The following is a 23,164-nucleotide window of genomic DNA, read 5'->3' as shown; positions in this document are numbered from 1 at the left end:
GAACTGGCTGTGGGGTGTCTCAGCCAAACTCCTGTCTGTGGTGATAAAACTATTTTGCGAGCACAGTCATTTAAAACACCCTTAACATGTATTGGATCAGGCGTTACTATCTGATCCTCCCAAGGCCCTGCTAAAATACATCAAATATGTACAATAACAGTTTTATAATGACAGTTTGCTCAACTGCTTAATAATGTCTGGCAGTTAATAACAGTATATCAGGGGCCTTCAACTCCTGTTCTGGACAGCCCATCCACATGGTGTGCAGGCTTTTATTCCAGACCAGCACTAACACAGTGGGTTCAGCTAAATCAACTTGTTGTGAAGCATGATGCATCGTTCAGAAACATACGATATCTATTTAACATAAAATACTGCATATGTTCGAATTTTCGAAATAGTTTTTATTGGGAAGGCAGATAAAGCGTTTGTATCAAAAGCAATCACTTTTTCATGTGACAATACAGAATCGTATTCATTACTGCACCTGCTTAACCTACGACACCTCTGTTTTGAGCTGACTTTGCCGTTGACCAGAGCAAGGCCTTCCAAGGCAGCTTGGTTCCAAAACCCAAACTTTTGGTCGGGCCATCTTAAACCTAGTCGACTCACTCCTATAGGACTCACAATTGCTCCGGCAATGTTTGTTTTTTTCTTACAAAATTGTTAGTGAATTTTTTTTGTAATGTTTTTTTTTTCTTCATTTTAAACGACAACTACAAAAACAAGTGAAATCACCTGGAATTCAGGAAATAATTTTTAAAATTGAGGTAATCTATTCTCAAGTATTCCCACAAATAAAAAATAGATATATGAGCAATGTAATCAAGGTATGAATTATTGATATTTTCAAATACAATCTATTTTTGGGCTTAGTTGTGGTCAATTTGCAGAGTACAAAAATATTGTAATTATGTTACTGCGCCCTGACCATACGCTCTGACAAAAATCGCCCCACAGCTGAATCTAGTTGCCTACCCAATACTTCTTTTCCACCATAATTTGCAAATAAATTCATTAAAAATCCTACAATGTGATTTTCTGGATTTATTTTCTCTCATTTTGTCTGTCATAGTTGAAGTGTACCTATGATGAAAATTACAGGCCTCTCTCATCTTTTTAAGTGGGAGAACTTGCACAATTGGTGGCTGACTAGATACTTTTTTGCCCCACTGTATATATACCGGTCAAAAGTTTTAGAACACCTACTCATTCAAGGGTTTTTCTTTATTTTTACTATTTTCTACATCTACATTTTTAATCAGCCAGCTCGGCTTCTAAGCTGTTTACTTCAGACTGTGAGAACAGTTTGAGGCAGTTATATCGCTGTCAGCAATATGAGTGGATAAGATGATTGAAACACTGTACTGGTGTTATGTCATAAGAATCCTACTGGACCGTTTTAGCCAACTGAAATGTGAGACAAATAGAAGCGCCTCCAGAATCTTCAATATGTCATACTGTAGATAAATAACACATTAGATTTAACAGTTTTATGAGCTTTAATTGACAGCCTAAATGTTTTCATTCTAGATTTAAATATGAATTTAATATGGTTCCACCAGGGTGATAAATCAAACTGAGCAAAGCACGAGGTAACGACCATCTACATCACAAGCATGAGGTGAGGAGACAGTTCAGATGTGTTTACAAGCATGAGGTGAGGAGACAGTTCAGATGTGTTTACAAGCATGAGGTGAGGAGACAGTTCAGATGTGTTTACAAGCATGAGGTGAGGAGACAGTTCAGATGTGTTTACAAGCATGAGGTGAGGAGACAGTTCAGATGTGTTTACAAGCATGAGGTGAGGAGACAGTTCAGATGTGTTTACAAGCATGAGGTGAGGAGACAGTTCAGATGTGTTTACAAGCATGAGGTGAGGAGACAGTTCAGATGTGTTTACAAGCATGAGGTGAGGAGACAGTTCAGATGTGTTTACAAGCATGAGGTGAGGAGACAGTTCAGATGTGTTTACAAGCATGAGGTGAGGAGACAGTTCAGATGTGTTTACAAGCATGAGGTGAGGAGACAGTTCAGATGTGTTTACAAGCATGAGGTGAGGAGACAGTTCAGATGTGTTTACAAGCATGAGGTGAGGAGACAGTTCAGATGTGTTTACAAGCATGAGGTGAGGAGACAGTTCAGATGTGTTTACAAGCATGAGGTGAGGAGACAGTTCAGATGTGTTTACAAGCATGAGGTGAGGAGACAGTTCAGATGTGTTTACAAGCATGAGGTGAGGAGACAGTTCAGATGTGTTTACAAGCATGAGGTGAGGAGACAGTTCAGATGTGTTTACAAGCATGAGGTGAGGAGACAGTTCAGATGTGTTTACAAGCATGAGGTGAGGAGACAGTTCAGATGTGTTTACAAGCATGAGGTGAGGAGACAGTTCAGATGTGTTTACAAGCATGAGGTGAGGAGACAGTTCAGATGTGTTTACAAGCATGAGGTGAGGAGACAGTTCAGATGTGTTTACAAGCATGAGGTGAGGAGACAGTTCAGATGTGTTTACAAGCATGAGGTGAGGAGACAGTTCAGATGTGTTTACAAGCATGAGGTGAGGAGACAGTTCAGATGTGTTTACAAGCATGAGGTGAGGAGACAGTTCAGATGTGTTTACAAGCATGAGGTGAGGAGACAGTTCAGATGTGTTTACAAGCATGAGGTGAGGAGACAGTTCAGATGTGTTTACAAGCATGAGGTGAGGAGACAGTTCAGATGTGTTTACAAGCATGAGGTGAGGAGACAGTTCAGATGTGTTTACAAGCATGAGGTGAGGAGACAGTTCAGATGTGTTTACAAGCATGAGGTGAGGAGACAGTTCAGATGTGTTTACAAGCTAAACAATATAAATAACAGGTGAACATATATATTAAGTTGTTGATGAGGATTAATGCCACTAAAATGGAACTAAATCAGGTCAGATTAGACTTAAATCAGGTCAGATTAGACTTAAATAAAGTCAGATTAGACTTAAATCAGGTCAGATTAGATTTAAATCAGGTCAGATGAAAACTGTATTAGTGGTTGTGGGGAAACTCACTCCATTACAGTATTTGAGGGTCAGTGGGAGTAACATTGGAATCAATTTGATAAATCAAACACATTTTTTTGACATTATAATAATTATTTGCAATGACATATCTACTTTATGTAAATTCAGTGAAATTCAATTCAGAGACAAACATGACATTAAAAAGTAATGTAATGGGAGTGTGGTGTTCCTGGAAGTGGGAGGTGCTGGTGAGACACAGACACACAGGTCTGGGGGGGAGGTCTCTCCTACAATCCATGTCCTTCCCCAGAGTGGTCCATAATTAACTGTTGCTTTGTTGGCACTTCCAACCAGATATAAGGAGACTGAGGCCCCAGCATCCATAAGTCAGATACCTTCTTCCTCTGTGGTAAGACCTCTCCAACTTTTACATTTGTCTCATGTTTGCACTCAGCAACTGAGGCAGTAGCTAACTGCAGTGTTTGAATTAAGTTATGCATGTCTCTTGTAAGATTTGACAGTATGCAATAAAGTGGCATTGATTTAAAATGTTTTACTTCCTATCTGTAACTCTCATTTACATACATTGAGGGGGTTCTAGAATGTAACTGGGCTTCCAGGGGTAATTATTTGAATGTGTAATAAAGTGAGTTGGCAAAATGTTTTTGACGGCTAAATGATGAGCATTTAGACTTGTGTGTTTTCACAACGCTCTCATGTTTCACAGGGTCCTCCAAGAAGTACACATTCATCTGTAGGAGGGGGAAAAGAAGGTGAGGCATGGTTTGAGTCTCCACATAAAAAGTGATGAGAATATTCTGAGAGAGATACTACTCACCTAACTCTGTTGACTGGGGAGGAAGCACCACAGAGTCAATCATGTTTCATCTCTTTCCTAGTTATCCGTCACCATGAGTACGGACGCGGAGATGCAAATCTACGGCAAGGCTGCCATATACCTCCGTAAGCCTGAGAGGGAGAGGATTGAGGCACAAACCGCACCCTTTGATTCAAAGAACTCCTGCTACGTGACAGACAAGGCGGAGCTGTACCTCAAGGGTTTGGTCACTGCCAGGGCCGACGGGAAGTGTACTGTAACAGTCACGAAACCTGACGGCACTAAGGAGGTAAGCCTCATCTGAAAAGTATTCAAGTTTGTGCATTTACACTATTCCTTGAAAAATCATCTAAATTCTTTTTAAAAATGTCAACAAAAAAAAAGTTGGAAAAAAAAGATACACATACATGCATGCACTCTGTTTGCAATACTAGTGTTTAACATCATTATTGAATGACTACCTCATCTCTGATTACCACACCTACAATAATATGTAAGGTCCCTCAGTCAAGCAGTGAATTTGAAACACAGATTCAACCACTAAGACCAGGGAGGGTTTCCAGTGCCTTGCAAAGAAAGGGAACCTACTGGTAGGTTGTATACCATTACACTTTGGATGGTATATCAATACACTCAGTCACCACAAAGATACAGGCGCCCTTCCTAATTAAGTTGCCTAAGAGGAAGGAAATCACTCAGGGATTTCACCATGAAGCCAATGGTGACTTTAAAACAGTTACAGAGTTTAATGGCTGTGACGGGAGAAAACTGAGGATGGAGCAACAACATTATAACAATACTAACCTAAATGAAAGAGTTGAAAAGGAGAAATCGTATACAGAATTAAAAATTATTCCAAAACATGCATCCTATTTTTGTAATAAGGCATTAAAAGTAAAACTCTAAAGAATGTGGCAAAGAAATTAACTTCATGTCCTGAAGACAAATTGTTATGTTTGGAGCAAATCCAACACGATTGAATACCACACTTAATATTTTCAGCAGGACAATAACCTAAAACACAAGGCCAAATATACGGGTGGAGTTGTTTAACCAAGACGACATTGAATTGCCTAGTTACAGTTGACTTAAATTTGCTTGAAACTCTATGACACAACTTGAAAATGGCTGTCTAGCAATGATCAACAACCAGCTTGACAGAGCTTGAAGAATATAAAAAAGAATAATGCGCAATTATTGTACTAACCAGGTGTGTAAAGCTCTTGGAGACTTACCCAGAAAGACTCACAGCTGTAATCTCTGCCAAAGGTTATTCTAACATGTATTGACTCAGGTGTGTGAATACTTATGTAAATGAGATATTTCTGTATTTCATTATCAATAAATGTGCAACATTTTATTTTAAAAATATCTATTTAATAAATGTTGGATCCAGGCTGTAATACAACACAATCTGGAATAAATTAAGGGGTATGAACACTTAGAAGCATTTACTTGCTTTATGAAGGCACTATGAAGGCACTATGAAGGCACTATATAACTAACACATTTCTCATGTTGACTAGTCAAGAATCACCATGTATGTGTCAGTGGGTGATAACTAAGTAGCTGGATTAAATATGGATATGCATTTTTTTTAAATGATTAAACTTGTATTTAATGAGCAAAAAGCATTCAGTCATGTCCAGTTTGCTCTGTGTGTAATCTAGATTTCTGATGGTTTCAGGAAGGAAAAGAGTTCAAAGATGCAGACATCTATGAGATGAACCCCCCTAAGTATGACAAGATTGAGGACATGGCCATGATGACCTACCTGAATGAAGCCTCTGTGTTGTATAACCTCAAAGAGCGTTATGCAGCATGGATGATCTATGTAAGAAACCTGCACATACAAACACACACATACATGAAGATAAGAAATACATAAATACAGTACTACCCATACAGAGGAGTCAAAAAATATTGACACTCTTGGTAAATATGAGCAAAAATTTATTCTAAAATCTTTTATGAGTTGGGAGGGATCTTAGACCACTCATCCATACAGAATCCTTCCTGATCCTTGACATTCTTATGGACTGCCCACTTGAATTCAAACCGCAGGTTTTCAATGGGTTTCAAGTCCCGAGACTGAGATGGCCTTTGCAAAATGTTGACTTTGTGGCCAATTAACCATTTCATTGCAGATTTTTATGTGAACGTGGGTTTATTGTCCTGCTGGAAGATTAACTTGCGGCCAAGTTTCAGCCTCCTGGCAAAGGCAACGAGGTTTTCGGCTAAAATATCCTGGTACTTGATAATGTTCATGATACCATTGACCTTAACAAGGGCCCCAGGACCAGTGGAAGCAAAATAGCTCCATAATATCAAAGATCCACCACCGTATTTTACAGTAGGAATTGGGGTTCTTTTCTGCTTATGCATTCTAATTTCAGCACCAAACCCATCACTGGTTGGCTTACCCAAAGAGCTCTATTTTCGTGTCATCCAACAAATGTAAACGGCTGGAGTTTACTCAAATGGAACTGACACTTGGATTTGAACCAGTGCTTTGGTCGGATGACATGAAAATAGACCTCTATAATTCTGACCCCGATCTCTTTGAGAGAGAAATATATTACTTGTTAAAAACAAAATACTTTTTTTCAAGCAATTGTATTAGTATAAAAATGTATACTTTTACAGCCTACAATATAGCTCGGTAAAGTGACACCACTGTAATGAATGGTAGAAACCAAAACATATCAATACAGTAGACCCACATCAGTAAACCAAAGAACACCCACATCCTCACATAATTCCAGGTAAAAGAACATCTGACTTTACTAATCCCCTCATTTATTTATTCTTTCATCCAGACCTACTCTGGGCTCTTCTGTGCCACGGTGAACCCCTACAAGTGGCTCCCAGTGTACGACATGGAGGTTGTCAATGCCTACAGAGGGAAGAAGAGGATGGAGGCTCCACCCCATATCTTCTCCGTCTCTGACAACGCCTTTCAGTTCATGCTGATTGGTACGAGCTCTCATGGATGGATGGATGGATGGATGGATGGATGGATGGATGGATGGATGGATGGATGGATGGATGGATGGATGGATGGATGGATGGATGGATGGATGGATGGATGGATGGATGGATGGATGGATGGATGGATGGATGGATGGATGGATGGATGGATGGATGGATGGATGGATGGATGAATGAATGAATGAATGAATGAATGGATGGATGTCCATAAGGACATATAGATCTCAAAGTCAATTAAGAGCTTATGGATAGATTAACGGATGCATCAATGGAATATGCTTCAGAGAGGTATCTACTGTTTTCTAGTCTAGGTAATAACAGTTTGCTGGGAATATCTGATTTCACTACCCTTGAATAGAAAATGTTCCAAAGTTAAAGTCATGATGATGCTATGAATGAAATAATGTCCCCATAAATGTTGCTTGAGTATGATAAGCAATATGTTTTTTTGGTTCCAGATAAGGAAAACCAGTCCGTCCTGATTACGTAAGTTGTTTACTAAAATGTCACTTGAGAAAGTGTTTCTATTGTAATAAGTTGGGTCACTTGGTGTGATGAAATACATGACAATATGTATGGATTAGAGCATCAGGTTATGTGTAATAACGAGTCGATGAGAAGGATTATTTGTTATAGACTTATGTCAGAACACAGGTTAACAGTATATTTTTCTATGCTATTTCTTAGTGAAAGCCAATCTGACACTCAAAAATGTAACTAAAACCCCTCTTTCTCTGTCATATAAACCAGTGGAGAATCCGGTGCAGGAAAGACTGTCAACACCAAGCGTGTCATCCAGTACTTTGCCACCATTGCAGTGTCTGGTGGAGAGAAGAAGAAGGAAGTAGACCCCAGCAAAATGCAGGTAGGTTGTTCTTGTGTTTGCCTTTTTAACACATTTCAAGCAATGAAGAAAAAATTACTTTAGCACTTTACCAGTTTCTGAGCAACTTATGTTTGTCTCAATCAGGGGTCTCTTGAGGATCAGATCATTGCAGCTAACCCTCTGCTGGAGGCTTACGGTAATGCCAAGACAGTGAGGAACGATAACTCGTCTCGCTTTGTAAGTATGAAGGGCATACTGTGGAAGTTAACTTATATTGGAAAAATGTATTTCATTAGTTCCCTATAGTATACACTTTAACATTTTAGACTTGATTTGCTGTAGTAATCAAAAAAAAGATCGACCCCTACCAATTTGTTAAAAAAATAATATTTGCAATCCACGTAATAATTCACATTTCCTGTTGCTGCAGGATTTTCCCCCTGCTGTAGCAAACTGGATCATACATCAAGATCCTATATCTGTATCAATAGATCCAACATCTGTCCAACAAACTAACATTTACAGGGGTCTATCAAAGTAAAATGTTAGATTAATTTGTTGGCCTATTTATAAACCCCATGCTCTACTATAGGGTAAATTCATCAGGATTCACTTCCAAGGTGGTAAACTGGCTAAAGCTGACATTGAAACCTGTGAGTTGGTTTTGATTGTTTCTCAATGCTTTCCTAAATTCACAAAGATTATTTTTTGAAGATCATATAATCAAATGTAATTTTATCCCATGTTCTCTTCTCTCTTTCTCTGTGTGTCATTCACTCATTCTCTTTCTCTCTCAGACCTGCTGGAGAAGTCCAGAGTGTCCTTCCAGCTGCCCGATGAGAGAGGCTACCACATCTTCTTCCAGATGATGACAGGCCACAAACCTGACATAGTTGGTACGACAAAGTAGAGGTCCAGAGAAAATGATTCCCACCCAGATTTTCCCCTAACCCTACCACTTCTCCCCCTAACCCTACCACTCCTCCCCTAACCCTATCATCCCTACCACTCCTCCCATAGCCCTACCACTCCTCCCCTAACCCTACCACTCCTCCCCTAACCCTACCACTCCTCCCCTAACCCTACCACTCCTCCCCTAACACTACCACTCCTCCCCTAACCCTACCACTCCTCCCCTAACCCTACCACTCCTCCCCTAACCCTACCACTCCTCCCCTAACCCTACCATCCCTCCCCTAACCCTACCACTCCTCCCCTAACCCTACCACTCCTCCCCTAACCCTACCACTCCTCCCCTAACCTTACCACTCCTCCCCTAACCCTACCACTCCTCCCCTAATTGGAGTTAACAAATGGACAACAATACTTAGGCTTCTACTTCCAGTTTATACAACCTATATAACTTTTACATACACAATGTATTTTACAATAGTTGTCTTTTGTTTGTTATTTGTCCCATGCTTCATCTACCCTCAACCCCTCCACACTATAATCCACACTAATAATACTATTACAATGAGTACATCCAAGATAACAAGGCATCTAGACATTTGGAAGGTCTGGAAATATCTATCAAGTAATGCACTGTGATGCACTAGTCCACAAGTCTCATTCTCCTCTTTTGATGTTATTCATTATATACTACATGTATCCTTGAGTCCATCTATTGAGTAAAGGAGGGAGAGATACTGTAAAGTAGAACAGCAGAATTCTAAGAGATTTAACTGACAAGCTGTTCTCTGTTGTCCACAGAAATGGCGCTCATCACCACCAACCCCTACGACTTTCCCATGTGTAGTCAGGGACAAATCACTGTGGCCAGCATCAATGACAATGACGAGCTGGATGCCACAGACGTGAGTCGAACAAAGGGTTAACCAAACTCTAGATATGGAATGGCTAGGACCACCATACACACTGAATGCACTGTGCAATTCCAACTTGGTGGTAGCTGGGAATCTTCATGTATTTTTTTCACATACCAAATGACCATTCAGTTCATCACTGTTGTACTTCCTCTTTAATGCCAGGATGCCATTACAATCCTGGGCTTCACAAATGAAGAGAAGCAGGCCATCTACAAGCTGACAGGAGCTGTATTGCACCATGGCAACTTGAAATTCAAGCAGAAGCAGCGTGAGGAGCAGGCCGAACCAGACGGCACAGAGGGTGAGTCCAGATCATAGATATACAATATATAAAGCATTAGTCCCATTCCCAAAGATGGAAATATACTGAGTGTACAAAACATTAGGAACACCTTCCTAATATTGAGTTGCACCCCCTTTTGCCCTCAGAACAGCATACATTTGTCAGGGCCTGGACTCGAAAACGTGTCGAAAATGTTCCACAGGGGTGCTGGCCCATGCTGGCTCTAATGCTTCCCACAATTGTGTCAAGTTGGCTGGATTTCCTTTTGGTAGTGGATCATTCTTTATACACACAGGAAATTGCTGAGTGTGAAAAACCCTGCAGCGTTGCAGTTCTTGACACACTCAAATCGGTGCGCCTGGCACCTACTACCATACCCTGTTCAAAGGAACATAAATATTTTGTCAGGCCCATTCAGCCTCTGAATGGCACACATACACAATCCATGTCTCAACAGCATCAAGGCTTAAAAATCCTTCTTTAACCTGTCTCCCCCCTTCATCTACACTGATTGAAGTGTAATTAACAGGTGACATCAACAAGGGATCATAGCTTTCACCTGGTCAGTCTGTCATGGAAAGAGCAGGTGTTCCTAATGTTTTGTACACCCAGTGTAGTCAGGCAGGAGTTATTTTTAAGACACAATTCCAACCTCCAGAAATTATTTGAAATGATGGATATGTGAGAAAACCTAAACCTAACCCACAAAAAAGATAGCCAAACTATTTTGTCAGTGTGAAATCAGAAACAAGTGATCTTGTGTCCCTGAGTCTGTTGTTGTTGGTTCTCTCTCCAGTGGCTGATAAAATCGGCTACCTGCTGGGCCTGAACTCAGCTGAGATGTTGAAGGCTCTGTGCTACCCCAGAGTGAAGGTCGGCAACGAGTATGTGACCAAGGGACAGACTGTGCCTCAGGTAAGTCAGCCAAACAGAGCATCTACCATTTTCTGAGCACCATAATTATTTTGGGGATGAGTGCATAGCTTTAAAAAAAACATATCTTGTTTTTCCCTAGCTCTTATCAAGAGACATGGTCAATATCTCATGTATTAATTTGAGGTATTATCATTGCAGGTTAATAACTCAGTCAGTGCTCTGGCCAAGTCCATCTATGAGAGGATGTTTTTGTGGATGGTCATCCGTATCAATGAGATGTTGGACACCAAGCAGCCAAGGCAGTTCTATATCGGTGTGCTCGACATTGCCGGGTTTGAGATCTTTGACGTGAGTATGAGACCAGAACAAGACAATTAGTTGTGATTGAGATGGATTAGTCTTGTATGATGAAATGATCCCTTTTAAAATTCCATCAACAGTACAACAGCATGGAGCAGCTGTGCATCAACTTCACCAATGAGAAACTGCAACAGTTTTTCAACCACACCATGTTTGTCCTGGAGCAAGAGGAGTACAAGAAGGAGGGAATCGTCTGGGCCTTCATTGACTTCGGCATGGACTTGGCTGCCTGCATTGAGCTTATTGAGAAGGTAAGATGTCTGTGAGGATTTTAATGGTACAACGTATCTGACTGTTGAGAACTCAATGTTTCCTAAATGAATGTAATCCGCAAGTAGAATGTTTGCAAAAGGAATAAATGTGATCCTAAATGGAAATATCACTAATTTGATATACATCTCTTTTCGTAAAGCCATTGGGCATCTTCTCCATCCTTGAAGAGGAGTGCATGTTCCCCAAGTCTTCAGACACTACCTTCAAGGACAAGCTGTACTCCCAGCATCTTGGCAAAACAAAGGCGTTTGAGAAGCCCAAGCCTGCCAAAGGCAAGGCAGAGGCCCACTTCTCCCTGGTGCACTACGCCGGAACTGTGGACTACAACATCACTGGCTGGCTGGAGAAGAACAAGGACCCCCTGAACGACTCAGTTTGTCAACTGTACGGGAAGTCTTCAGTCAAACTTTTGGCTGCCCTGTATCCTGCTGCCCCACCTGAGGGTAAGACTGGCATCACGTCAAAATATTTAATTTAAAGCACTTGTTACAACCAAATGTTCTTTAAAGTCTTTGAATGTATCACACTTTCTCAGGGTTTATTACTGGGTTAATTTAATCATACAATAGGTGTTATTCTACACAATCTGATTGGCAGCATTTGCCTCTAGATAAGTGTGAAGTTAATCAGAGATTATCTGGTTTATAATTAGTGTGCTTGCTGAAGACAAGACCACTCTAGATTTCTTACATACTCTTCTAATTATTATATTCATTCCACCCACTCTAGGAAATGTACTTTTCTAGTTATATTTAACTTTTCCACATTTTAACAGATACATCCAAGAAAGGAGGCAAGAAGAAGGGTGGTTCCATGCAGACTGTGTCCTCCCAGTTCAGGGTGAGCTTTTGAAATTAGTATATTCAGTCCTTCAAAAGTTGCATTGATTATCATAAATGATGTCTGAGGAAATGGTTTGTAACCCTCTTACAGGAGAACTTACATAAGCTGATGACCAACTTGAGGAGCACTCATCCTCACTTTGTGCGCTGCCTGATCCCCAACGAGTCAAAGACTCCAGGTACAAGAAATATTGACTTGAATATGTCATCTTATCAGTCCAGTATCAGTAACCTTAACGATCCCAATCTATAACCTGTTTATTAGTATTAAAAGAGACTTGTTTTGTTTTACCAGGTCTGATGGAGAACTTCCTGGTTATCCACCAGCTCAGGTGTAATGGTGTACTGGAGGGTATCAGGATCTGCAGAAAGGGATTCCCCAGCAGAATTATCTATGCTGATTTCAAGCAGAGGTACACAAACATAAATGCACACATGCTCACAGATCTGCTCCAAGGATAAGCTTACCTTTTGCGTAATATAACCAACCTACAACTGCACATATGTAAATAATCTATCTTTATTCAGGTACAAGGTACTGAATGCCAGCGTCATCCCTGAGGGCCAGTTCATGGACAACAAGAAGGCTTCTGAGAAGCTGCTTGGGTCCATTGATGTGAATCACGAGGATTACAAGTTTGGACACACCAAGGTCAGTCAAAAACCCCCAGTAAAAGCTGACAACAAAACACAACTGGAATAATAATTTAAACCCGTACCATATAAAATCTCTCCAGGTGATCTATCCATCCTTTTGTTTTTTCTTCTACATTTAACTAATGGAAAAGGTGGAAAAACATTGTAGTGTTTTTCTTCAAAGTCATACATCACAAGTATAGAAGAGAATCTAAACTCATTATCATGTGCATTTTGTTAGAGTGTTATGGCTGCAGTTATCTGCATCTGTGTACATTATTAATCTACAATTGTGCAATGTCTAACAACTTAGAAACAACCTCTCCCATGGTTTGTTTGCAACCATTGCAAAGTTAATGTTGTTTAAATCAATCTAGTGGTGTTGTTCCCCTCTTTTGATTCAACCCTTTCTATCTGTGGTTCCATTGACCATGTTAACCTGTGTCTTAGGTGTTCTTCAAAGCCGGTCTGCTGGGTGTCCTGGAGGAGATGAGAGATGAGAAGCTGGCCACTCTGGTCGGCATGGTCCAGGCTCTCAGCCGTGGATTCCTCATGAGGAGAGAGTTCAGCAAGATGATGGAGAGGAGGTGAGGAATAGTAGACATCTTGGCAAAGCTTTCTGTCAACCACCTGTATCTAATGCATTATGATTACATACTGTATATGCTGTGAGTTGTTCAGAATGAGAAAGTACATCTTATAATGGTCTACTAAAGCTTTTGGGTTAATTAATTTAGTCCAGAAATGGATGTAGCAACTAAGGATTCTAGCTTAATAGCTGCAGTTTGGGATTTGGCTGTTCAACTGTCATTTAAATTTTTGGTATTTACCTTTTCATTCTTGAAGAATATAAAATGTCTCATGAGCTTAGAATGCACGACCTGTCAGATATTGCATCTAGAGCACTGTCTATGAATTTAAGAGGTGTTACATTTCCCTAGCCCCATTCCTCAACTGTAAACAAACAGTGGCAGGTGGTTCTGTTTTGTTGTTCATCTAATCCCAGAATGTAGCTTTAAGCATGTCACTCACCATGACACTCCATCCTTTCTATCGACCAGAGAATCAATTTACTCCATCCAGTACAACATCCGCTCATTCATGAATGTGAAAACCTGGCCATGGATGAAGTTGTACTTCAAGATCAAGCCCCTGCTGCAGAGTGCTGAGACTGAGAAGGAGCTGGCCAACATGAAGGAGAACTATGAGAAGATGACGACAGACCTGGCCAAGGCTCTGGCCACAAAGAAGCAAATGGAGGAGAAGTTGGTGGCCCTGACGCAGGAGAAGAACGACCTGGCGCTCCAAGTCGCGTCTGTGAGTGACCCAGGCACATTTGCATACACATGAATACAAATCCATATGAACACACATTTGTATTGCCAATGTTATATATCTCATGAATTTCTATTGATTTGCTCTGACCTCTTTGAGTAACATGTAACTTGGATACAAAGTGAGGCCTCTGATTTTGTTTCTGCTGTTCTGAAACCAGGAAGGAGAGAGTCTGAACGATGCTGAGGAAAGGTGTGAGGGGCTCATCAAGAGCAAGATCCAGCTGGAGGCCAAACTCAAAGAGACGACCGAGAGGCTGGAGGATGAGGAAGAGATCAATGCTGAGTTGACTGCCAAGAAGAGGAAGCTGGAGGATGAGTGCTCTGAGCTGAAGAAGGACATTGATGACCTGGAGCTCACCCTGGCCAAAGTGGAGAAGGAGAAGCACGCCACTGAAAACAAGGTCTTGTGTCTTACTATAGACAGTCTAACCAACAATAATCCAAACATTATTCAACTCAAAACATAGTTTAACAGAAATGGAATTCAAGTTGTATTGTGGGTGCAGGAAATATTATGACACAATGGTAGAATTTCAGTTGCGGGGTACTCCCCAAATATATTGCATGTTCTGCTCCCCTCTCATGGGGCGGCAAGTAGTCTAGTGGTGTTGGACTAGTAACAGAAAGGTTACCCGAGATGACAAGGTAAAACATCTGTCGTTCTGCCCCTGAACAAGGCACTGTTCTTTGGCCATCATTGAAAATAAGAATTTGTTCTTAACTGACTTGCCTATTTAAATAAAGTTTTTTTTTTAAATGTCATGTTTGACTTCCATTCAGTAGACGGGCATGGTGAACACTGCCCCCTAGTGTTGAATCTATAGTACAGTAGTTGTTGATTCATTTCTAATCTAAATTAAATGAATGCAATATTTAACAAACTAAATCTCCCCTTTATGTATAATTATAATTATGTTGTGGCAATTTACAGGTTAAAAACCTGACAGAGGAGATGGCGTCTATGGATGAGAGTGTTGCCAAGCTGACCAAGGAGAAGAAAGCCCTCCAAGAGGCCCACCAGCAGACACTGGATGACCTGCAGGCAGAGGAGGACAAAGTCAACACTCTGACCAAGGCCAAGACCAAGCTGGAACAGCAAGTGGACGACGTGAGTGGAGTTTGACATTTTGGCCATGATAGTATGTAAGATGATATTATCTTCAGTTGTTTAGATTTTAACAATATATGTGTTTTATCTTCTAGCTTGAGGGTTCTCTGGAGCAAGAGAAGAAGCTCCGTATGGACCTTGAGAGAGCCAAGAGAAAGCTGGAGGGAGATCTGAAACTGGCCCAGGAGTCCATAATGGACCTGGAGAATGACAAGCAGCAAGCTGATGAGAAAATCAAGAAGTAAACACAAACAAATGACAACAGTATTACCTGCTATAATGGTTGTTCTTGACTAATTCTTGTAATTATTAATTAGCATTTGCATGTGATTCTTAAAAGCCAAGTGAATGGTATAATACTCTCCCTTTACACTATCGAACCAAAACCAACTCTGCAATCAACGTGTTTGTGTTTCTTAGGAAGGAGTTTGAGACCACCCAGCTCCTCAGCAAGATTGAGGATGAGCAGTCTCTGGGAGCTCAGCTCCAGAAGAAGATCAAGGAACTCCAGGTATAGTACAGGATATAAGCTCCAGTACAGAAAATCACAGACTTGAACCATTTCCTTTAAAAGAATGGACACTTTTTCTGGCAGCAGACAGTTTTCCAGGTGGCTTCTGATGGCTCAGTAGGTTGGAAGATGGTGTTTCTTGTTGGTGCTTCTTACCATCCTCACTAAGCCCTCAATGACAATATACATGTTAAAAAGGCTTATATCCATCTAGAGTCCTCTGTCTAACTTCTTACCTTTGAGGGTTTGGCTCCTGCATGGGACACTGTCTACTGAATGTATTAGTGTAACTGGGTTTTTATTACACATTTATACAAAATATACATCCTATTATTATTTTGTGGAGTTCAATTGTTTCAACTGTATTGTAGTGTTCATCCCCCTGCTCCTGCCCCTATTCTAGGCCCGTATTGAGGAGCTGGAGGAGGAAATTGAGGCTGAGCGTGCTGCCAGGGCTAAGGTTGAGAAACAGAGGGCCGATCTCTCCAGGGAACTTGAGGAGATCAGCGAGAGGCTGGAGGAGGCCGGAGGCGCCACTGCTGCTCAGATTGAGATGAACAAGAAGCGTGAGGCTGAGTTCCAGAAGCTGCGTCGTGATCTTGAAGAGTCCACCCTGCAGCATGAGGCCACAGCCGCCGCTCTGCGCAAGAAGCAGGCCGACAGTGTGGCTGAGCTCGGGGAGCAGATCGACAACCTGCAGCGCGTCAAGCAGAAGCTGGAGAAGGAGAAGAGCGAGTACAAGATGGAGATTGATGACCTCTCCAGCAACATGGAGGCCGTCGCCAAGGCTAAGGTGAGTAGTGAGGTTTTGAATTCATGTGAACTGAAGTTGACAGGAGTCACAAATATAAAGAAATAATGGAACATGTTTCACTAACAGGGCAATCTGGAGAAGATGTGCCGTACTCTTGAGGACCAGCTGAGTGAGCTCAAGACTAAGAATGATGAGAATGTTCGCCAGGTCAACGACATCAGCGGACAGAGAGCCCGACTCCTGACAGAAAATGGTACCATCAACAAAAAACAACAAGCCAATGCTTTCCTTCAGTAGAACCCAACATGTATTAGGGGCGATATCCACATAGTTTCTACTGTACTATTCACCACCTAACATTGCCCTATGATACCTCAGAATCCATTTTCAATCTTAGAAAACAGAGATCCTATTAACAAGATGTTCCTCTGTCCCTGCAGGTGAGTTTGGCCGCCAGCTGGAGGAGAAGGAAGCCCTGGTGTCTCAGCTGACCAGAGGAAAACAGGCCTTCACCCAGCAGGTGGAGGAGCTGAAGAGGGCGACTGAGGAGGAGGTCAAGGTAAGGGACCCAAGATGGACTCCACCGTCCACAGAGTTTAGAGCCATATCTTCATATAGATGGTGACTACACCACCTTGTCTCTCCACCCTCAGAGACTTCTACTGTCTCACCAACCTCAGAGACTCCTACTGTCTCTCCATCCTCTGAGACTCCTACTGTCTCTCCACCCTCAGAGAGTTCTACTGTCTCTCCACCCTCAGAGACTTCGACCATAATGTGTTTGACTATCTCACTCATCTCTCCTTGTCTTTCATTCTCACAGGCTAAAAATGCACTGGCCCATGGTGTCCAGTCTGCCCGCCATGACTGTGACCTCCTGAGGGAGCAGTTTGAGGAGGAGCAGGAGGCCAAGGCAGAGCTGCAACGCGGCATGTCCAAGGCGAACAGTGAGGTGGCTCAGTGGAGGACTAAGTATGAAACTGATGCCATCCAGAGGACAGAGGAGCTGGAGGAGGCCAAGTGAGTCGCACGCAACAGAAAAACTCAGATATGGTGTGGATGGTGAGGGTGGTAGGGGGCTCTGAGAAAATGTTACATCAATATGTATTGAAACATATGTATCACTCCATAAAACCAACCTCTGTTGTCCAACAGGAAGAAGCTGGCCCAGCGTCTGCAGGAGGCGGAGGAGACCATTGAGGCGACCAACTCCAAGTGTGCCTCCCTGGAGAAGACCAAGCAGAGGCTGCAGGGAGAGGTGGAGGACCTCATGATTGATGTTGAGAGAGCCAATGCATTGGCTGCCAACCTCGACAAGAAGCAGAGGAACTTTGACAAGGTGAAAATGAATAAACCTTACCCTAGGCTGATATTTACTGTTTGAAATATGATGAATTGTAGTATAATTGTAGCATATTTCTGATTCAAAACTCTTCATCAATGACTTCTGATGAAAATCACATTGATTCTCCTAGGTTCTGGCAGAGTGGAAGCAGAAGTATGAGGAGGGCCAGGCTGAGCTGGAAGGAGCTCAGAAGGAGGCTCGCTCTATGAGCACTGAACTCTTCAAGATGAAGAACTCCTACGAGGAGGCTCTGGATCATCTGGAGACTCTGAAGAGAGAGAACAAGAACCTGCAACGTGAGCATTTGACAGCAATTCTATTTGGCTCATGTTTCATTAGCAATATTAATTGCTGTTAATATGATTCAATGTCAACTTCAGTGCATTGGCGATATCCACTGAAAATCTCCCAAGTCTAAATTGCTTCTGTGTGTGTGTGTGCAGAGGAGATCTCTGACCTGACTGAGCAGATCGGAGAGACTGGCAAGAGCATCCATGAGCTGGAGAAGGCCAAGAAGACCGTGGAGACAGAGAAGTCTGAGATCCAGACCGCTCTGGAGGAGGCTGAGGTACAAACTACAGCTGTTTGTTGGGAAAAGCAGTGTTAACTAACCAATGCCAGCTACAGTGAAAGGCCCTGTGTATTGGTGTTTATTGTAGTCATATATATTTAATTCCTACATCCAAATGTATTTAACACAATTGGCCTGACTGCTTCTGTTTGTCCAGGGCACACTAGAGCACGAGGAATCCAAGATTCTGCGTGTGCAGCTGGAGCTGAACCAGATCAAGGGTGAGGTGGACAGGAAGATCGCTGAGAAGGATGAGGAGATGGAGCAGATCAAGAGGAACAGCCAGAGGGTGGTTGACTCCATGCAGAGCACCCTGGACTCTGAGGTCAGGAGCAGGAATGACGCCCTGAGGGTGAAGAAGAAGATGGAGGGAGACCTGAACGAGATGGAGATCCAGCTGAGCCACTCCAACAGGCAGGCCGCTGAGGCCCAGAAACAGCTGAGGAACGTCCAGGGACAGCTCAAGGTAAAGGGACTGGGACATCAGGTTCAAACACCTCAACATGGAGAGGGATTTGTTTGTGAATCTGTAGAAAATAATAGAACAGAGGAATTGAATAGAACTATGTGCTGTAGAAAGGTAGGGATACTGGGAAATTCTTCCCAGTGAACGTTTCTATCACTGATCGATCCTATCACCTCTACTTCCACAAGTCCTAATGAACGTATGTCATTGTGAACCACAGGATGCCCAATTGCACCTTGATGACGCCGTCCGCGCTGCAGAAGACATGAAGGAGCAGGCCGCCATGGTGGAGCGTAGAAACGGTCTGATGGTGGCTGAAATCGAGGAGCTGAGAGTTGCTCTGGAGCAGACAGAGAGAGGCCGCAAAGTGGCTGAGACTGAGCTGGTAGACGCCAGCGAGCGTGTTGGACTGCTGCACTCCCAGGTATGGGTCAAAGCCGTTTCTAATGAAACTCAACCAAGCATACAGTTTAAACACACCTGGAATTTGACAGTGCTTGCTTTAGATGTTCAGAATTTCAGTCTTGTGACATGCAAGTTCTCTTGAGAGTCAAACAAATCGTCTTGTTTCCTTCTTAAGAACACCAGCCTTCTGAACACCAAGAAGAAGCTGGAGACTGACCTGGTGCAGGTGCAGGGAGAGGTGGACGACATTGTCCAGGAGGCCAGGAATGCAGAGGAGAAGGCCAAGAAGGCAATCACTGACGTGAGTCCTTGAATTACATCAACTTGATTTGTCCCCATGTGCCAATGGTAGCTGGGCTGGATAAGAACAACAAAGATCTGCGAGGGACATTATGATTGGTGCATAAAATAAACAAACTACTATTCTAGGCGGCCATGATGTCTGAGGAGCTGAAGAAGGAGCAGGACACCAGCTCTCACCTGGAGAGGATGAAGAAGAACCTGGAGGTCACAGTCAAGGACCTGCAGCACCGCCTGGATGAGGCTGAGAATCTGGCCATGAAGGGAGGCAAGAAGCAGCTCCAGAAACTGGAGTCCAGGGTGAGATACCAGCAGGGTGGATTAGGGTGGATTGAAAGACTGATTGCTGGAAATGTATTTGATCATATAAAAAATAAACAAGAACATTGTTTAATGACTTGTTCTCACAATAACCCACCTAGATCAGGGGTTCCCAAACTTCTTTGCATCGGGGACCACCCCTTTTGTGATAGCAAATTCATCAGGGACCCCCTTCATAATATCAGAACACAACCCCTACTTTAAAGTGCATCAAAAATAGCATCCACGCAGATTTACTATGACTTCTGTAGTGCATGACTGGACTAATCAAGTCTCGGGCCCTGGGAAATAACATTTTTAAGTCCCCCTTGTTTGCATCTGAGAGAAAATGTTGCAGTTTTAAAGCTTAAATTACTGTGGATTTATGATCACAACAAATTATAATAATTGTACACTTATTTAGTGGAGTTGATCCAAGACCTTTAAATAAAAAGGTATTGGATCAAGACTTCTTCTAATCTGCCATTTCGATCATAATAATAATAATAATTCACAATAAATATCAACACAGAATATAATATACATTCATCGAATTAATGTCATAGTAATCATTTATCTCTCTATTGTTACGTCTCATTGAACAACCGTTGCTAGGCAAGCTAGCGTTGCTATGCGGGGCTACCGGCCAGCAGGCTAATGGCTGAATTAGCTTTTAGGCTAGCGGACTTTAATAAGTTCGTAAAACCTGAAAATACAACATAATATCTCAACAAACATATGTACATACTCCAGAAACTTTGCCGTCTTGAATATGGTGTTTTTCCACTCGCTTACTTTCAAAATAAAGACATTAAAATGTATTTATGTCGGTGCTTCTGTCTTGCTGTTGGCTCACTTGGCAAACTACTCTCAACTGCCAGAGCGCGAGCTCCATAATAGAAGCAATGTCACAACATTAAAACTTGCGAGTGGCGGCCTCTAGTTGCCGTACTGGTACTGCACCATACACCACAAAACGCATGACAAAATGGTTAAAAGTCATATTTCAAATACAAGAAGAATTGAGTTGTGAGCCTCCCAGACCCGTTGTTTAATCTAAGAGTTAATAACATAAATTGTGGATGAATAATATTACATTGTACTGTATTGCACCCTCTGAACATTTTCCAAAGATCCCGGGCTGTTTAATCTGTTCTTGCTGGAAATAAACATAAACAAATTGAAATGTAAATTCCACTTTGAGAACTACTGACCTAGATAATGAAAAGTTGTTGTTATAATTGCAGAGTACATAGGAACAGATAACAATTGTGCCTCCTTGACTGGGTAGAAGATTATACCGTTTTACAAATAGTTGTTAGGTCTGATTTGATTTCACCACCTCAAACAAATGCCTACTTGTATTTGTTCCACAAAGGTGCGTGAGCTCGAGACTGAGGTGGAGGCCGAGCAGAGAAGAGGTGTAGACGCAGTCAAGGGAGTTCGCAAGTATGAGCGCAGAGTCAAGGAGCTCACTTACCAGGTAAGAGATAGAGAAAGTGCCTTCTTCACACACTTGACACTAACACAGAGAGGTTTGTGTATAAAACTATTGTGACATTGATTCTTTGATCTTCTCCCACAGACTGAGGAGGATAAGAAGAACGTTAACAGACTTCAGGACCTGGTAGATAAGCTGCAGATGAAAGTGAAGGCCTACAAGAGGCAGGCTGAGGAAGCGGTGAGTCACAGACTAGGTCAAATACTCTGAAAGCATACAATGGAAAATGTTTTTTCCCCCTACAAAACGTGATGTCCATACGGTTTAGTTAAAGTGTTGCTACAGCACACCAGTCAACAATGACAATTGATAGTGCAAGTAAATGCTGAAGAAATTATGCGCATTTGTGAGTGCCTCTTATTTGTTACCAACTTAAAGGAGATTGAATATGAATTTGCTGGTCTAGTGATCGTGCTGGAGGCAGCGGTTTGTTCTAGTTCTGCCACCCACTTTCTCTGCAGTATCATATATCTCCCTGTATACATTGCTATCCTAAATCTGCCAATATTTGTTTTGTTGAAAATAGTATTTATATTTGCTACCTGAAGCTTCAAACTTTAAATGCTGATGTTCTGCTCTCCCTCTCTTTTCCTCACCCAGGAGGAAGCAGCAAACCAACACATGTCTAAGTTCAGGAAGGTTCAGCATGAGCTGGAGGAGGCTGAGGAGCGTGCTGACATTGCTGAGACTCAGGTCAACAAGCTCAGAGCCAAGACCCGTGACTCTGGAAAGGTACAGAACTGCTACTAAACCTGTACCTGACTCATGTTCAGATATGACCACATCAACACCACCTATGATTCAGTCTTCTCAGAGGTCAATACTGAAGTTTTACACTCAACTGTATTGAAGATCTCTAAGAAGAACATTCCAGGAAGGGCAACAACAACAAAAAATATTATATAGGAATTATAGTATATATATACAAGTACTTCAAAATTGAAAATCCAAGCTGAGCACTGATCCATTATATTCTATCCATATATTTATCATGTTCATTGTTATTACTGATCCATTATATTCTATCCATATATTTATCATGTTCATTATTATTACTGATCCATTATATTCTATCCATATATTTATCATGTTCATTGTTATTACTGATCCATTATATTCTATCCATATATTTATCATGTTCATTATTATTACTGATCCATTATATTCTATCCATATATTTATCATATTCATTGTTATTACTGATCCATTATATTCTATCCAAGTCTATCCGTATATTTATCATGTTCATTATTATTACTGATCCATTATATTCTATCCATATATTTATCATGTTCATTATTATTACTGATCCATTATATTCTATCCATATATTTATCATGTTGATTGTTATTACTGATCCATTATATTCTATCCATATATTTATCATGTTCATTATTATTACTGATCCATTATATTCTATCCATATATTTATCATGTTCATTATTATTACTGATCCATTATATTATTTCTTTCTTCTTACAGGGAAAAGAAGTTGCTGAATAAACAAGACCAAAGTATTGAAGATCAAAGTCTTACCATTTTCCTGTGATGCATAAAATATGATTTTCATGGTGAAATGTTGAGCATTGATTAAAAACATGTGGATCTACATACACTTCCTTTGTGACTGTGGATTTATTACTCAGCAAACAGCTTTTTCATACAATAAAAGTATTTTATTGTACTTTAATTAAAGGAGCAATCTGGGATTCCAACATCAACAAAGTGTTTCCCCCCAAAAAAGCGGTCCCTTTTTTTGGTAAACAGCTGAGGGGTGAGGCTGGAGAAATGTAACCACTCTCACAATTCATAGA

The 23,164-nt window shown here is 41.4% G+C and overlaps 1 protein-coding gene across 1 annotated transcript; it reads left to right on the top strand.

The window, feature by feature from the left end:
- Positions 1–3,897: 3,897 nt before the first annotated feature.
- On the top strand, positions 3,898–22,965 carry LOC116358923 (myosin heavy chain, fast skeletal muscle-like). Its single transcript, XM_031811344.1, has 39 exons — positions 3,898–4,125; positions 5,524–5,670; positions 6,656–6,812; positions 7,286–7,313; positions 7,578–7,692; positions 7,798–7,890; positions 8,246–8,306; positions 8,451–8,549; positions 9,367–9,470; positions 9,645–9,783; positions 10,562–10,680; positions 10,840–10,989; positions 11,082–11,252; positions 11,414–11,717; positions 12,050–12,114; positions 12,208–12,295; positions 12,412–12,529; positions 12,645–12,768; positions 13,203–13,339; positions 13,814–14,069; positions 14,248–14,490; positions 15,021–15,197; positions 15,293–15,438; positions 15,618–15,708; positions 16,112–16,501; positions 16,589–16,715; positions 16,903–17,021; positions 17,286–17,482; positions 17,618–17,801; positions 17,938–18,103; positions 18,251–18,375; positions 18,536–18,844; positions 19,065–19,268; positions 19,425–19,550; positions 19,679–19,849; positions 21,228–21,332; positions 21,435–21,530; positions 21,951–22,082; positions 22,833–22,965. The coding sequence occupies exons 1-39, from the start codon at positions 3,910–3,912 to the stop codon at positions 22,851–22,853; spliced, it is 5,820 nt and encodes a 1,939-aa protein (XP_031667204.1). The 5' UTR covers positions 3,898–3,909; the 3' UTR covers positions 22,854–22,965.
- The last annotated feature ends 199 nt before the right edge of the window (positions 22,966–23,164 follow it).

The sequence above is a fragment of the Oncorhynchus kisutch genome, unplaced genomic scaffold (genome assembly GCF_002021735.2).
Source record: "Oncorhynchus kisutch isolate 150728-3 unplaced genomic scaffold, Okis_V2 Okis01b-Okis20b_hom, whole genome shotgun sequence".
Classification (NCBI taxonomy): domain Eukaryota; kingdom Metazoa; phylum Chordata; class Actinopteri; order Salmoniformes; family Salmonidae; genus Oncorhynchus; species Oncorhynchus kisutch.
Note: the sequence above shows the minus strand (reverse complement) of the source record. Positions and strands in the feature narration are given on the sequence as shown.

Coding starts and splice junctions, on each gene's coding strand:
- LOC116358923 (XM_031811344.1), top strand. CDS start 3,910: ATGAGTACGGACGCGGAGATGCAAATCTACGGCAAGGCTGCCATATAC. Junction 8,307..8,450: donor TAAAGCTGACATTGAAACCT/GTGAGTTGGTTT, acceptor TTTCTCTCTCAG/ACCTGCTGGAGAAGTCCAGA. Junction 18,104..18,250: donor AGAGAACAAGAACCTGCAAC/GTGAGCATTTGA, acceptor GTGTGTGTGCAG/AGGAGATCTCTGACCTGACT.